Raw genomic sequence first — 14032 nt, 5'->3', positions numbered from 1 at the left:
AATAAAGGAACTTCCCGAGACATCACCATCCCTGATATCAAGCTCTATTATAGAGCTACAGTAATAAAAACAGCTTGATATTGGCATAAAATGGACAGATTGACCAATCAAATCGAATTGAAGACCTGGATACTTACCCACACACCTATGAACACCTGATTTTGGACAAGGAAGCTAAAATTATACAAACACATAAATAAAAATAAATATTTTTCAAGTCTCTTGCCAACTCTAAGGTGGCTCCCTTAACTAAGAATTGTGCTTCTGTGATCCCCTATCCAACCTTCCTTTATCCCAATCATCCTGTTTCCCCAAGTTCCCCCCATCCTCCCCTTCTCCCTTTTCTCTCCCCATCTCCCCTTACCCCCATCCCACCCCACCCCCAAAATCCTAATTTTCTCCCCGGCCATTTTGTCTATTTCCCATAGCCAAGAGGATAACTATATGTTTTTTCATGGGTTCACCTTCTTTCTTAGCTTCTTTAGGTTCACCAATTGTAGACTCCGTGACCCTTATTTATGGCTAGAAACCAATTATGAGTGAGTACATCCCATGTTCATCTTTTTGGGTCTGGGTTACCTCATTCATTATTGTGTTTTCTATTTCCATCCATTTGCATGCAAAATTCGAGAAGTCATTGTTTTTTACCGCAGCGTAGTACTCTACTGTATATATATTCAACACTTTCTTCATCCATTCTTCCTTTGAAGGGCATCTAGGTTGTTTCCAGGTTCTGGCTATTACAAATAATACTAAAGTAACTCCCAGGAGCCCAAGGCGATGTCCCCAGTTAGTTCCTTGGGCAGCTGAGGATAGGGAACCTGAAATGACCCTATCCTATAGCAATACTGACGAATATCTTGCATATTACCATAGAACCTTTATCTGGTGATGGATGGAGATAGAGACAGAGACCCACACACTGGAGCACTGGACTGAGCTCCCAAGATCCCAATGAGGAGCGGAACGGGGGAGAACATGAGCAAGGAAGTCAGGACCATGAGGGGCTCACCCACCCACTGAGACAGTGGGGCTGATCTATTGGGAGCTCACCAAGGCCAGCTGACTGTGACTGAAAAAGCATGGGATGAAAGTGGACTCTCTGAACATGGCGAACAATGAGGGCTGATGAAAAGCCAAGGACAATGGCACGGGGTTTTGATCCTACTTCATGTTCTGGCTTTGTGGGAGCCTAGCCAGTTTGGATGTTCACATTCCTAGACATGGACGGAGGGGGGAGGACCTTGGACTTACCACAGGGCAGGGAACCCTGACTGCTCTTTGGACTGGAGAGGGAGGGGGGGAGGAGTGGGAGGAGGGGGAGAAGGGTGGGAGGAGGGGGAGAAGGGTGGGAGGAGGGGGAGAAGGGTGGGAGGAGGGGGAGGGAAACGGGAGGCTGGGAGGAGGGGGAAACTTGCTTTTTTTTTCTCCTTTTCTCAATAAAAAAAGAAAAAGAAAAGAAAACACGATACTGAGTGAGGTAACCCAGACCCAAAAAGATGAACATGGGATGTACTCACTCATAATTGGTTTCTAGCCATAAATAAGGGTCATGGAGTCTACAATTGGTGAACCTAAAGAAGCTAAGTAAGAAGGTGAACCCAAGGAAAAACATAGTTATCCTCTTGGCTATGGGAAATAGACAAAATGGCCGGGGAGAAAATTGGGATTTTGGGGGTGGGGTGGGATGGGAGTAAGGGGAGATGTGGAGAGAAGAGGGAGAAGGGGAGGATGGGGGGAACTTGGGGAAACAAGATGATTGGGATAAAGGAAGATTGGATAGGGGAGCACGGAAGAACAATTCTTAGTTAAGGGAGCCACCTTAGGGTTGGCTTATTATTTTTTTTAACTTTAAAAATTTTAGACTAAAAATGTTTAAAGAATTTACTATCATCTTTAAACTATTTTTTATTTTATAACTGCATATACATTTTCTCTTTTCTCTCTCAGGCCTATGTATATTTTTAAACACCTTGCAACCTGTTTAGAGTATTTCTCCATCTGAATCTGTATTGTTCTTTGATTGTCTGAGATGATCGTAAACTGCTATGGTAGTCACTGGCACTACTCAGCTTACCACATGTGTTGGCATAGAACATGTGGTTGGCTCCTTGCCTCTTGGCTCCCGGACAGTTAGTTTAGCTTCATGGCCAAGGTACCAGCAGGAGCCACCTTCACTGCTCCAGCTCTGGAAAGTTGTTGGGTCTGCTTTACCACCAAGTAGCACACTGCACACAGCTCATAAACCCCATTTAAGTGCTCAGTAGCAGGGCCACTTAAAGTGGCTGTGCCTCTGATTGCCACTAGCAATAAGCCTACCAAAGAAAAGGTGGTTACCAAGAAGCCATGCTCGACCCTGTTTTCGTGTGTTTGTAACCCTTTTAAAAAGAGTTCTCACTTTTTTACCTTGATCTACATTATCCCACGTTTCTATGTTGAGTAATAATTTTTTTATTACACATGCAATGTTTATTCCTGCAGAGAATGCTCTCAGGTATAAGACCAGTAAGAAGTTTCAGGGCATTTAAGTGTAGTGACTGAGCATTGATCATCTAGTGACTGACTGCACAGTACATGTCTGTAGTAATATGAGCGGCGGGGCTGCGTCCCTGGCACTCCAACTGCCTGGCTAGCTTATGCCCTGAAATAACAACACACAAACTGTATTCATTTAAACACTGCTTGGCCCTTTAGCTCTAGCCCTTACAGGCTAATTCTCACATCCCGATCAACCCATCTCTAATAATCTGTGAAAACCGGTCTTACCTGGGAAGATTCTAGCCTAGTCCATCCTGGGTCGGAGCTTCATGGCGTGTGTCTGCCCGGGAGCGGGGCATGGCATCTCTCTGAGGCGTCTGCTCCCGAGAGGAGAGCTGTGGAGTCTGAGCTCACTTCCTCTTCCTCCCAGCGTTCTGTTCTGTTTACTCCTCCCACCTGTCTTCTAACCAATAAAATGGGCCAAGGCAGTTCCTTTATTAGCCAATGACCTTCCTCCATCATTTCCCCTTTTTCGGTTTAAACAAAAAAAAAAAAGGCTTTAACTTTAACATAGCAAAATTACATATAACAAAACAGTTATCAAGTAAAAGTTACAATAATCTTTATCATAACTAAGGAAAACTATAACTATAACTAACTATTCTTAACTCCATCAAAGACTCCAGAAAGATACAATACTACCTAAGCAAAGAAGAAAAAAGCAACTTTTAAAACTCTAGAAATGACAGAGACATCTCACTGCCTGGACAGTCACCCAAAGTTCCTCTGTACCGTTGGGGCATCCATCTTCAGCCTTCAGGCCCATGGTATCCAGCAGACATTTCCATAAAGCAGGAAAATTCAAAGTCAGTTCAGTCACTATCTGTTGTGTCCTGCAGAATGTCTCACAGACTCTTTCATGAATCAGGAACCCTGAAAGATCATCTCACCTTAGGCAAGTTCAGTAGTCCTCTCTCTGCGGGTTCTCTGTGTCCAGTTTATGCAATAGTCCAGGCAAGAACCGTTTCTTGCCCAAATGGCTATCAAATTCCATAACGAGCCTCTTCGATGCCCATCTTCCTCTTGAAGTAGATTGGTGCTGCCAGGAGCAGAGTGTCTCATTGTCATGAAAAGTCCTAAGTTATTAAAACATTTAAAATGCCATAATCTATAATCTTTGAAAGATATGAAGAATGCCTGTCTAAGATATATCTATGCACATCTAGAAAATCTTAACTAACATGACTACAAACTTGACTATTATGATTATCTATTAACAAGCTATATATATATATATATATATTACATTTTAAGTGAACTACACAATCACAATACCTTAATCAATATCAGAAATACATATACAAATAACAAAATTGACCGTAAATCTCTATCAATAAAGCAAAATCTATACTAATGCAAATTATTCATACCTATATCATATCCCCCTTTAAATGTAAAAGAACATTTATAAACATTTTTTGGGAATATGGGCGCAGTTATTTCTCTCCAAACTTCTTCCTGCTGAATGGGGGCGTCGTTAATTAGGTCTTTCATGGTATAACCTGTGTGCTAGATTCATCTCAGTTGGCAGTTGAGCGAAGCAATTTTCTGAAGGTGTTCACACCAACCCTTCAGGAGGGCGTGGTCCATCATACCAAATCGGAATAGAAGAAATGAACAGGGTCTCATCCTCTGTGAAAACAAAATAAGAAACTCCTTTCCAAAGCATCATGTCCTTAGATCCAAATTTCAAAGTCAAGGCATCAAAATATCTATGTTGGATTAGTTCAGCAGCATTTATAAATAAATATCTTTTAGCATCTGTTGCTCCTTCCTCACCATTTAAATAATTTAAAGAGAGCATAATAGCATACAGTATCAAAATTCTCAGTGTGTTTTCCATCTTTGTGCAGCTTTGTTTTAACCTCTATTTTGTTTATTTTTACTTTTAACTCTTTGCTTTTTGAGACAGGTTCTCTGTATCTTTGACCTGAAGTAACTCTGTAGACCAGGCTGTCTTTGAACTCTCAGAGATCAGCCTGTCTCTGCCTCCCAGGCATTCGAGATTAAAGGTGTACACTACTACACCTTGAACTCACAGAGATCTGTTTGTCTCTGCCTTCTAGGAACTGGGATTAAAGGCGTGTGCTACCACACCTTGAAGTCACAGAGGTCAATCTCCCTCTGCCTTCCAAGTGTTGGGATTAAAGGTGTGTACTACCACACACAACAAATCTCTTCCTTTCTTATGTTTTTTACTTTAAGAAATTCAACTTTTAGTCTGCATAGATTTTTAACACACTGTAAACCATTTAAAAATTTTCTTTGTCTTTGAATCTCTCTTTACTGTATATCTCTCTTTTTTCTGATCACATGAGTCTTTAATTTACCAAGCAATATCAGTAGGATTAAAGCCGTGGCTTTGCCAGCTAGATCCAGTCCATTCCTTAGCTTTCCAGCCTCATGGCAGATATACAGGCTGCAGCCATGTTTATAGCCACAACTCTATGGTGTTTCAAGGTCCCTGCCAGCCAGCGAGCTACAACAGACAACACTCAAGTCCTCTCTCTGTAGCCGGCCCTCCTGCCTCAAACAGTCAGAGTTTGCCCTGGCAGGATGGCCCAGAAAGCCGGCATTTTTAAACAGCTCAGCTTTTTTCCTGCTACGGCTGAAAACCAAAAAGCATGCATTCAGCTTTTCGTCAACACTGTTTAAGTGTTTCGTAGCAGGACCTCTTAAAAGAGCTGCAAGCTTGCAGCTAAAGCTGAGTCAGGAAGCCTCTATTAAATTGCAGCTACCAAGAAAACATGCTCTTCTCTTTCCCAAGCTTTCTCAGGCTTTCAGTGGATTCAGTTGTCCACACATCTGGGCGCCAATCTGTAGTAATAGCCTCCCGAGTGCTGGGATTAAATTTGACCTATTACAACAATGGAATACCGAAATTAACATTCCTGCTACTTCTAGAGCCTATATTTCTGAGAATAATATTAAAAGATATTACAAATGGAGAAAACGGGCCATTCTGGCTGTACAAGAACAAGCAATTGATGTCCCTTCAGAGATACCAACAGGCTTGCCTCTAAAATGGTTGACTGAGAAACCAATATGGACAAAGCAATGGCCTTTAGCTGAGGAAATGTTACAGGCTTTAGAACAGCTGGTAAAAGAACAATTAGATGCTGGACATATAGAAGAATCTACCAGCCCTTGGAATTCTCCTGTATTTGTGGTTAAGAAAAAATCAGGTAAATGGAAAATGGTGACAGATCTCAGGGCCATCAACAAGGTTATTCAACCTATGGGCCCTGTGCAATCTGGAATTCCTTTGCCCTCTTTATTACCAAAAGGATGGCCTCTCATAGTTATTGATTTAAAGGATTGTTTTTTCACTATATTTTTGCAAAAAGAAGATAGAGAAAGATTTGCCTTCTCAGTGTCTACTTATAACAATTCTCAACCTTCGAGGAGGTACCACTGGACCGTTCTCTCCCAGGGTATGTTAAATAGCCCCTCCCTGTGCCAATATTTTGTGAACCAACCATTGCAAATAATATGCAAGAAATTCCCCAAATCTATAGTATACCATTACATGGACGACATTTTGTTATCCGATTCAAACATGGATACCTTGAACAGACTGTTTGAAGAAATAAAGATACTTTTACCTAAATGGGGATTGCAAATCGCTCCTGAAAAGATTCAGAAGGGAGATTCTGTTAATTATTTAGGTTATAAAATAGGTTTGCAAAAAATTAAGACATAAAAGGCACAAATTCGGAGGGATCGCCTATGGACTCTTAATGACTTCCAAAGACTGTTAGGAGACATTTCCAGGCTACGACTAGCTATTGGAATAACACCTGATCTAATAATTCATTTGAACAAAACCTTGGATGGTGATAAAGATTTAAACAGTCCCAGAGAATTAACAGCTGAAGCAGAAAAGGAACTGACAATGATTGAGGAAAAATTACAACAGGCACATGTGGACAGGGTGAATCCAGAGCTCGATTGTATTCTCGTCATGCTACCATCAAAAATTTCTCCTACAGGAATTTTAATGCAGAGAGATGATATTATTTTGGAATGGATCTTTTTACCACATAAACCAAGTAAGAAACTGAAAACTTATGTGGAAAAAGTCTCTGAGATAATTATAAAAGGCAAGCTGAGACTTCATCAACTAGCAGGCATAGACCCAGCAGAAATTATAGTGCCTTTCACTGCTGATGAACTAAAGAAATTATGGGAAGATAATGAACCATGGCAAAGAGCTTGTGCTAATTTTTTGGGAGACATTAACAACAACTATCCAAAAAGCAAGAGGCTTAACTTCATAAAGAGAACCTCTTGGATCCTTCCTCGAATCGTCCGTGATGCTCCAATAACTGGAGCCCTTACATTCTATACTGATGCCAATAAATCAGGGAAGGCAGGTTACAAATCAGAAGACTTGGGTAAGGTGGAACAAAGTCCATATAATTCTGTCCAGAAGGCGAAATTATATGCCATTCTTATGGTGCTAAGGGATTTTAAAGAACCTATTAATATAGTCACTGATTCACAATACGCAGAGTTATTTTACATACTGAAACTGCTGAATTTATACTTGATGATACAGAACTAACCTCATTGTTTCTCCAGGTTCAAGATTTGATCAGGAACAGGCTTTGCCCTATATACATAACACACATCCGATCCCATACGGGTCTGCCAGGTCCTCTAGCACAAGGTAATGCAGAAATTGATCAATTATTGATTGGCAGTGTGCTACAAGCCTCTGAATTTCATAAAAAACATCATGTTAATAGCAAAGGTTTGAAGAAAGAATTTTCAATTACATGGCAACAAGCTAAGGAGATTGTAAAGAAATGCCCTACTTGCTCTTTCTATAACCAAACGCCACTGCCTGCAGGGGCTAATCCAAAGGGCACCCAAAGGAATGAAATCTGGCAGATGGATGTGTTCCACTTTGCAGAATTTGGCAAATTAAAATATGTTCATCACACCATTGACACTTATTCAGGCTTTCAGTGGGCAACTGCTTTAAGTTCAGAAAAAGCTGATTCAGTAATCACTCATTTATTAGAAGTCATGGCTATCATGGGTATACCTACACAAATAAAGACGGATAATGGTCCTGCTTATGTCTCTAGGAAAATGAAACGGTTTTTTTTGATTATTACAATATCAAGCATGTTACAGGTATACCATACAATCCTACAGGTCAAGCAGTCATAGAAAGATCAAATCGAACTATAAAGGATATGTTGAACAAACAGAAAGGGGTGGAAAACACCCCCAGAAATAGGTTACATAATGCTTTGTTAACCTTGAATTTTCTCAACGCTAATGAGAAGGGAACAACGGCTGCAGAAAGACATTGGATAATGGAAAAGTCTACTGAACTAAATCAACCAGTTTATTTCAAGGATGTGCTGACCTCACAATGGAAGCCAGGAGATGTGCTACGTTGGGGAAGGGGTTTTGCTCTTATCTCCACAGGTGAGGAAAAATTGTGGATACCATCAAAATTAATAAAGGTTCGATTTGAAGAAGAGAAGCCACTTGGAAAAGATAAATAACAATTCTTTTTTTTTAACAATTCTTTCATAAGGATGGCGAACATACTGATGGCAAGAAATACAGATAGGTTGGAGGCACGGTTCTTTTCTTATCTCCACAGGAAAATACTCATCTTCAAAGAAATTGAGGGACCCTGAATATTTAATTACTGATGGATGGACACATTTTGTAAGTATTAATTATATATATATATATATATATATATGTCTTATTAAACATTTCTTTATAAATATAGAGAGCTGGTTTTGAAGTTGGACTCTGGCTCAGTCCCTCTCCAATTCCAAGCCTGTTAGTAAGTGAAAAACCCAGAGTTTCTGGAGTTTCTGTCTCATATCAAGAGCCATGATATGGGACAGAAAGAAATATGAGTTTAGAAAACATCTTTGCTTTTCTCCATATCTATCATACTTTTCATTGAATATATCTATCATGCCTTTCATTGAATATATATATATGTATGTCTATATGATTAATGTTTAAGTTTTTCATAATGAACAATGAGTTTTTCCTGAAGTGACATTTGAAGTTTCCAGGAAGAAGATGGGGCCCCACAACAACTCTACCTGGTTGATATGACGTCATGATACTGATAGCGCTACTACAAGACCTGTTTTGGATACCAGCTGCACAAGACGATCTCAACTTGGTTAGCTGAAATGCTGCACATCTTGTACAACATTCTGGCCAGACCTCCACAAAATACTCAGAGACAATTTGCAATTTTAAAAGACATTGATCTTGAAATTTAACCATCATTTTACTTTCACAGGATCCCCCAGAAAGAACGTCGCCCCCATGACAGCTGGAAGTAATTCTAGAGGACGACGTCCCCTCTCCCAGTAAAGTTTAGCCTTGGTTTTAGGGACATCATTTAGGGGTTGGGAGGTTGGGGGAGGAATTTTATAATCTCAGGGATCATTTTGGAAAAAAAAAGAGGGAATGATGGGATAATAGATTCATAATTGTGAGTTACTGCTTTTAGACAAATATATTGGTATCGATTCTTGTATATTGATACAAAGTTAAATTATATTGACTATTGTATGCATGCATGTTTCTATCTCTGTTTAAAACATATTTTATGTATTGACATATATTGTATTGATAAATATATATTGTATATATTTACCATATTGCAGTGTACATTTCTACCTCTGATTAAGAAACTTATATAATGTTTGTGTATTGATATATATTTACCATATTGTAATGTATATTTGTACAGTGTTTATATTTGGAGGTCATTATCCTCATTTGTTACACAGTTGTTTATTGTCTTAGTCTTTAAGTTAGATAGAGATTGAGAATTATATAGATAAATAGTCATCTAAGTTTGTCATTTATAATTAGACTAATCAGGTTCTTTAGATATATAGAGATTATACTCAGTATAGATAGATAATCTTCGACCTCTTCAAAGAGCTGTAGAAAATGGCCTTTAATCTAACTCAGAGTTTCGTGATAGTGAGACACAATTGCTACTGGCAACACCACTCTATTCCCGAGAGAATGTTGAGCACCAAAGACACTCCATCTGGAGCCTTTCTATTTGACAGAACTGGCCTTTGGGCAAAGAAATGCCCATACCTCAACCACTGACAGAGATACAGAGCGTGCATCAATGGATAAAACAGGACTGTCATATCCTGCCAAGACAGGGTAAGATAGTTTTGAAAAGTTCCTTGCCTTTAATAATGGTATGTCAGTTATGTTATGTTAGGCCTTAGCCAAAATTGGTTGACTCAACATTGCAAATGAGACTTTGGGTGATTGCCCAGGTAGTCAGTTGTCTCTGTCAATTGTTGCACATTTTGGATATATCTCGTTTGTTGAGTAGTGTTTATTCCCTTCTCAGATCTTTGACGGAGTTGAAGATTATATAGTTGTAGTTACTCTCTCCATTATTTGGACTCCTTGAGATAGAATGTTTAGCAAAGCTTTTGTTCTCAATATTGTTTGTTATATTTATTATTTGTTGTTATTGTATATAGTTGTATTTGGTTTGGTTCTGTCTTATTTAGACAAAAAGGGGAGATGTAGGGATAGGTCCCGCCCCTTGGGGGGCATGTTCGCCTCGGGCTAATGTCTGCCTATAAATTTGGCAGTTCCTTTATTAGCCAATGAACTTCATCCATCACATGTCAGCCTTTCACAATTCTGTAAAGTCTTTTATGTGGGTGGAATCTTACAGACACTTTGAAGAATCCCAAAATAGACTTGTGGGACTAACATTTAGCAATCACAACATCAGGAACAAAATATGGAATTTCTTGAAATGATAGGATTAAGACATTATGAATTCTGATAAAATTTGTCAACTTTATCTTCATGTTTCCAGTCATGCTAGTAGTAAACCAATTTTACAAATTCTAATTAAAGCCATTTTTTTCAGTGCCTGAGAGATGGTTCAGTTAAGAGCACTAGCTTGTTTTGCTGAGGATCCTGGTTCAGTCCCTGGTACCCATACTTTAGTTCAGAACCATACGTCGTACTCCAGTAGTAACAGGGCATTTGATGGACTTTTTCACTCTCCAAAGGCACCAGACACACAGAAGCTATACAAACATAATTCAGGCAAACTATTCATACACAGGAATGAATACAAATATGAAAAAGTTTAAAGAATAGAGACCCTTCCAAGTGTGGCAATAAACAGAATGACGTTTCTATATGACTATGATTTGCTCTAGACTCCCTCTCTCTCCAGTCTAGGCTTGGGTCTTCAGGAAGATTGTCTGAGAATAAACACATGCTTAAACTGCAGGGTGAGATTTCGTGTTGCCCACGGCATTACAGACTGAGAGTTCTTTCACACTTATTGAACAGAAAAATTAGAGATAGTTTCTCAATTTCTCCCACTGAGCATGCCAACACTCGGGCTGGAGTCCATCCCTGTGAATCAACACAAAGGGGCTAAAAGTTGCATAGCCAAGGGCCAGAAATTTTTGTATATTTGCCATCAAGGAATTGTTCCTTAAAGAGATACTCAAAATTAGAGAAAAAGCACAGTCAGTCCAATAGAAGAAAACAAAACAGAGCATCAGACGGAGGACACTCTGAGCAGCTCTCAGCTCAGGGGGAGTTCTGTAGAGAAGCTTGGAGTTCTGAAGGTGGAGGACATGCTGGTGGTGCTTGTGGAGAAGAAGTACCATGTAGCCACTGGCGCCTCCCATGGCTCCCTGAAACACAGCATCTCTCAGGACCATGAGAGGGAGAACAATCCATTTTGTTTGCTGACTTTCTAACATAAAATAGCAGTAGCCGTCTTCACTCTTAAACTGTGATATATTCAGGCTTACACTGGTGACAGAATGGATTAAGTTCATACCTATTAAAGCATTGAGTATCCAAAAGAATGAAAAGAATGGAAGGATGTGCCATGCAGACTTTGGTCTGAGCCTCCTCCACCAAGATGCTCTGGGACTGATGATGATGGCCTGGACCACAGTGAGGAGACTGCTGGTGCAGATGGAGACCCCACGGGTCACCCTCTGCAGGTAAATGAAAATCTTACATCCTGTGTCACCTGGGAAGTTTCTCAAACCAAAAGCTGCCAATGTCTTTGGCAATCCCTTTGCAAGAAGGATCATGATATTTGTAAAAGTCAAGTGGATGAGAATAATATGTATGGGTTTCTTCTCAGGGCCTCTCCAACAACTGATCATATTATTCACAGAAACAGAAATATTCCCCAGAGTGCCAAACACAGTCATGAAGAGGAAAATCACTTCCATAATAAAATTCAAAACCATTTCTTCCTTTCCACATAGAAGAATTTGTGCCCAGGATGCAAACACTTTTCAAGGAAGCATCAATAATGTTACAAGTGGACCTGAAAAACACATTTTACACAATAGCATTTTCTAGTGTGCAAGAATCAGCAAGTCAGATTTAAATCCTTGAAATACCTCCTTTTTCCACACTGTGGACTCTGGGATATTGTGTGTGCTCTGACAGGTGAGTTTGGTAATTGATATTCAAAATGTCAAGTTTTAAAGAAGATTTTTATTTTTGAGCTCTACACTAGCAAAACTGACTTGATGAAGTCGTGTGTGTGTGTGTGTGTGTGTGTGTGTGTGTGTGTGTGTGTCTGCGTGCATGGCTTATCCTAGTTAACTCTCAGCATAGCTGAATTGAACTCCAAGATTCTCCAACCAAGATTTCTTCCTCTGTTTCTCATTCTAGTTCATATTTCCGCACTCAGTTCCCAGAATCTGAGGTTCACGCTGACCCTGTCTGCTTCCCCACATCACACAGACACCGGTGAAACCTGCTGGGTCAGCACCTCTAACTTTTCTCAGATCTGCTAACTTTATCCTCCACACTGCTTCCTCCTTTGTCTGATATTCCTTTTTTATCTAACTTATCTTGACTTACATAACAGTTTTTAGATTTGCCTTTGATGTCGAAGCTTTATAACTTCTATTTCTGATTTCATTCCGTATAAATATTTACTGGTCATTTTTCAGATAATTCTCAATGTCAAATCAAACTGTAAAACCTTTCCAGGTAGGGCCTGACAGTTAAAGCTGAGTCATAAAAAGATATGCTGAAAAATTCAAGGATCCACCTGGTAGCAGCTAAGGAGCATGTCTAGCAGAACCCTGTAGTGCTTCCTAGGAGAGGGGGTAGCAGAGAGCAGTGACTTCAGTGGAGATTCAGGACATTTGTGACTCCTGTGAATGACCTCAGGGCATCTCAGGGAGCAGGAATCAGCTCTCCACCAGGGGAGAAGATGAGGGGGATGGAAGAAAGGGATTAATGAGGTGTTAGGTGCTGTGGTGAGATGAATGCAGTTATCAACTTATGACTCCTCAGTATTGGCTATGCACAGTATACAGTAGGTACTGCCTCTGTTCACACTGCTCTTCTTCCTGTGAAACTCACAGGATTGTTTTAAATGCTTATGTCTTGATGATGTTACCTGTGTCCTGAATAAACTGAGCCATGTTCCCAGGTTTAGGTTTATGTTGCCTTATGGCTCTAGAAATGTCAGTTATTGTTTTTCAATTGTTCCTCTGACAGAGGGGTAATTGTTGCCTGTATTATTGGTACATCTGGAAATCACAATAACACCCCAAATATCTGCACATAATAAAATATGCTCCAGACATTAATACCAAACACATCAGCATTTATTAACATATTTACAATAAAATTATGTGTCTATTCAGAGGTTGGAATTTGTAATAATCCTTCAATATTCACCCTAAATTCTGATGAAAAAATATTAACATTTTTCTGTTTATTTGGTGTTTGATTTCCTGGAAATTCCTAGTTTTCTGGTCTTCTCTTTTTCCCCCAGAAGTTTCAATCACATTTCAGAACAGATTCTGATCTCCTAATAAGGTATTCCTTCTACTGGAATGCACTGTCCCAGGAGAGAGAGATGACTCATCCTCCACATTATATTATATTATAATTAATTATGTATATTATATATATTGGGCTATGCTATAGAAAATTAATTTAAAAGACAGGATGGACTTATGTTTAGCTATATGGATGATCCCTTGTAATAAACCCCAATAACCTGATGTAGGTTACATCCATCTTTCCTGGTTTTCTAAAAACAAGGAAACAAAAGCAAAACAGATTATTTGTCCTTGCTGCTTAGCAGAAGAATAAACCTAAAATGAGCTATTTCGATTTGTTCTAGTTCGCAGCCTTAATCCTTTGTAGCAAGAATTCTTAATATGGTTTGCTGGTTTATGTTTCTCCATACCCAGCAGGAATACAAAGATTGTGGCTGATATAAGTTTGTATAATATTATGTGATAGACTACAGAGACTAAGGATGGATACAGAAGGAAAACCTTCTATAAATTAGGAGTTATAATGTTATTGTAAAAGAAAACACGTGCCAATATTTGAAAACTGGAAATGTAGTAAAAGTGACAAGAACCAATCTTATAAACACTAGGGATACTGAAGAAGTCACAAGACTGGGAAACATGGTAGTTAAAAC

The 14032-nt window shown here is 39.4% G+C and overlaps 1 protein-coding gene across 1 annotated transcript; it reads right to left on the bottom strand.

The window, feature by feature from the left end:
* Nucleotides 1-10895: 10895 nt before the first annotated feature.
* On the bottom strand, nucleotides 10896-11934 carry LOC121434083 (vomeronasal type-1 receptor 4-like). The gene is made up of 2 exons (XM_041632888.1): nucleotides 11860-11934; nucleotides 10896-11822 (listed from the first exon to the last, which is right to left on the bottom strand). Exon 2 carries the CDS (start codon nucleotides 11814-11816, stop codon nucleotides 10896-10898), a length of 921 nt encoding a protein of 306 aa, XP_041488822.1. The 5' UTR covers nucleotides 11817-11822; nucleotides 11860-11934.
* Between the last annotated feature and the right edge of the window lie 2098 nt (nucleotides 11935-14032).

The sequence above is a fragment of the Microtus oregoni genome, unplaced genomic scaffold (genome assembly GCF_018167655.1).
Source record: "Microtus oregoni isolate MIOR12 unplaced genomic scaffold, Mior012 000042F_ref0000377, whole genome shotgun sequence".
NCBI lineage: Eukaryota > Metazoa > Chordata > Mammalia > Rodentia > Cricetidae > Microtus > Microtus oregoni.
Note: the sequence above shows the minus strand (reverse complement) of the source record. Positions and strands in the feature narration are given on the sequence as shown.

Bases quoted from the DNA above. Each gene is read 5' to 3' on its own strand.
- LOC121434083 (XM_041632888.1), bottom strand. From the start codon at position 11,816: ATGGTTTTGAATTTTATTATGGAAGTGATTTTCCTCTTCATGACTGTG.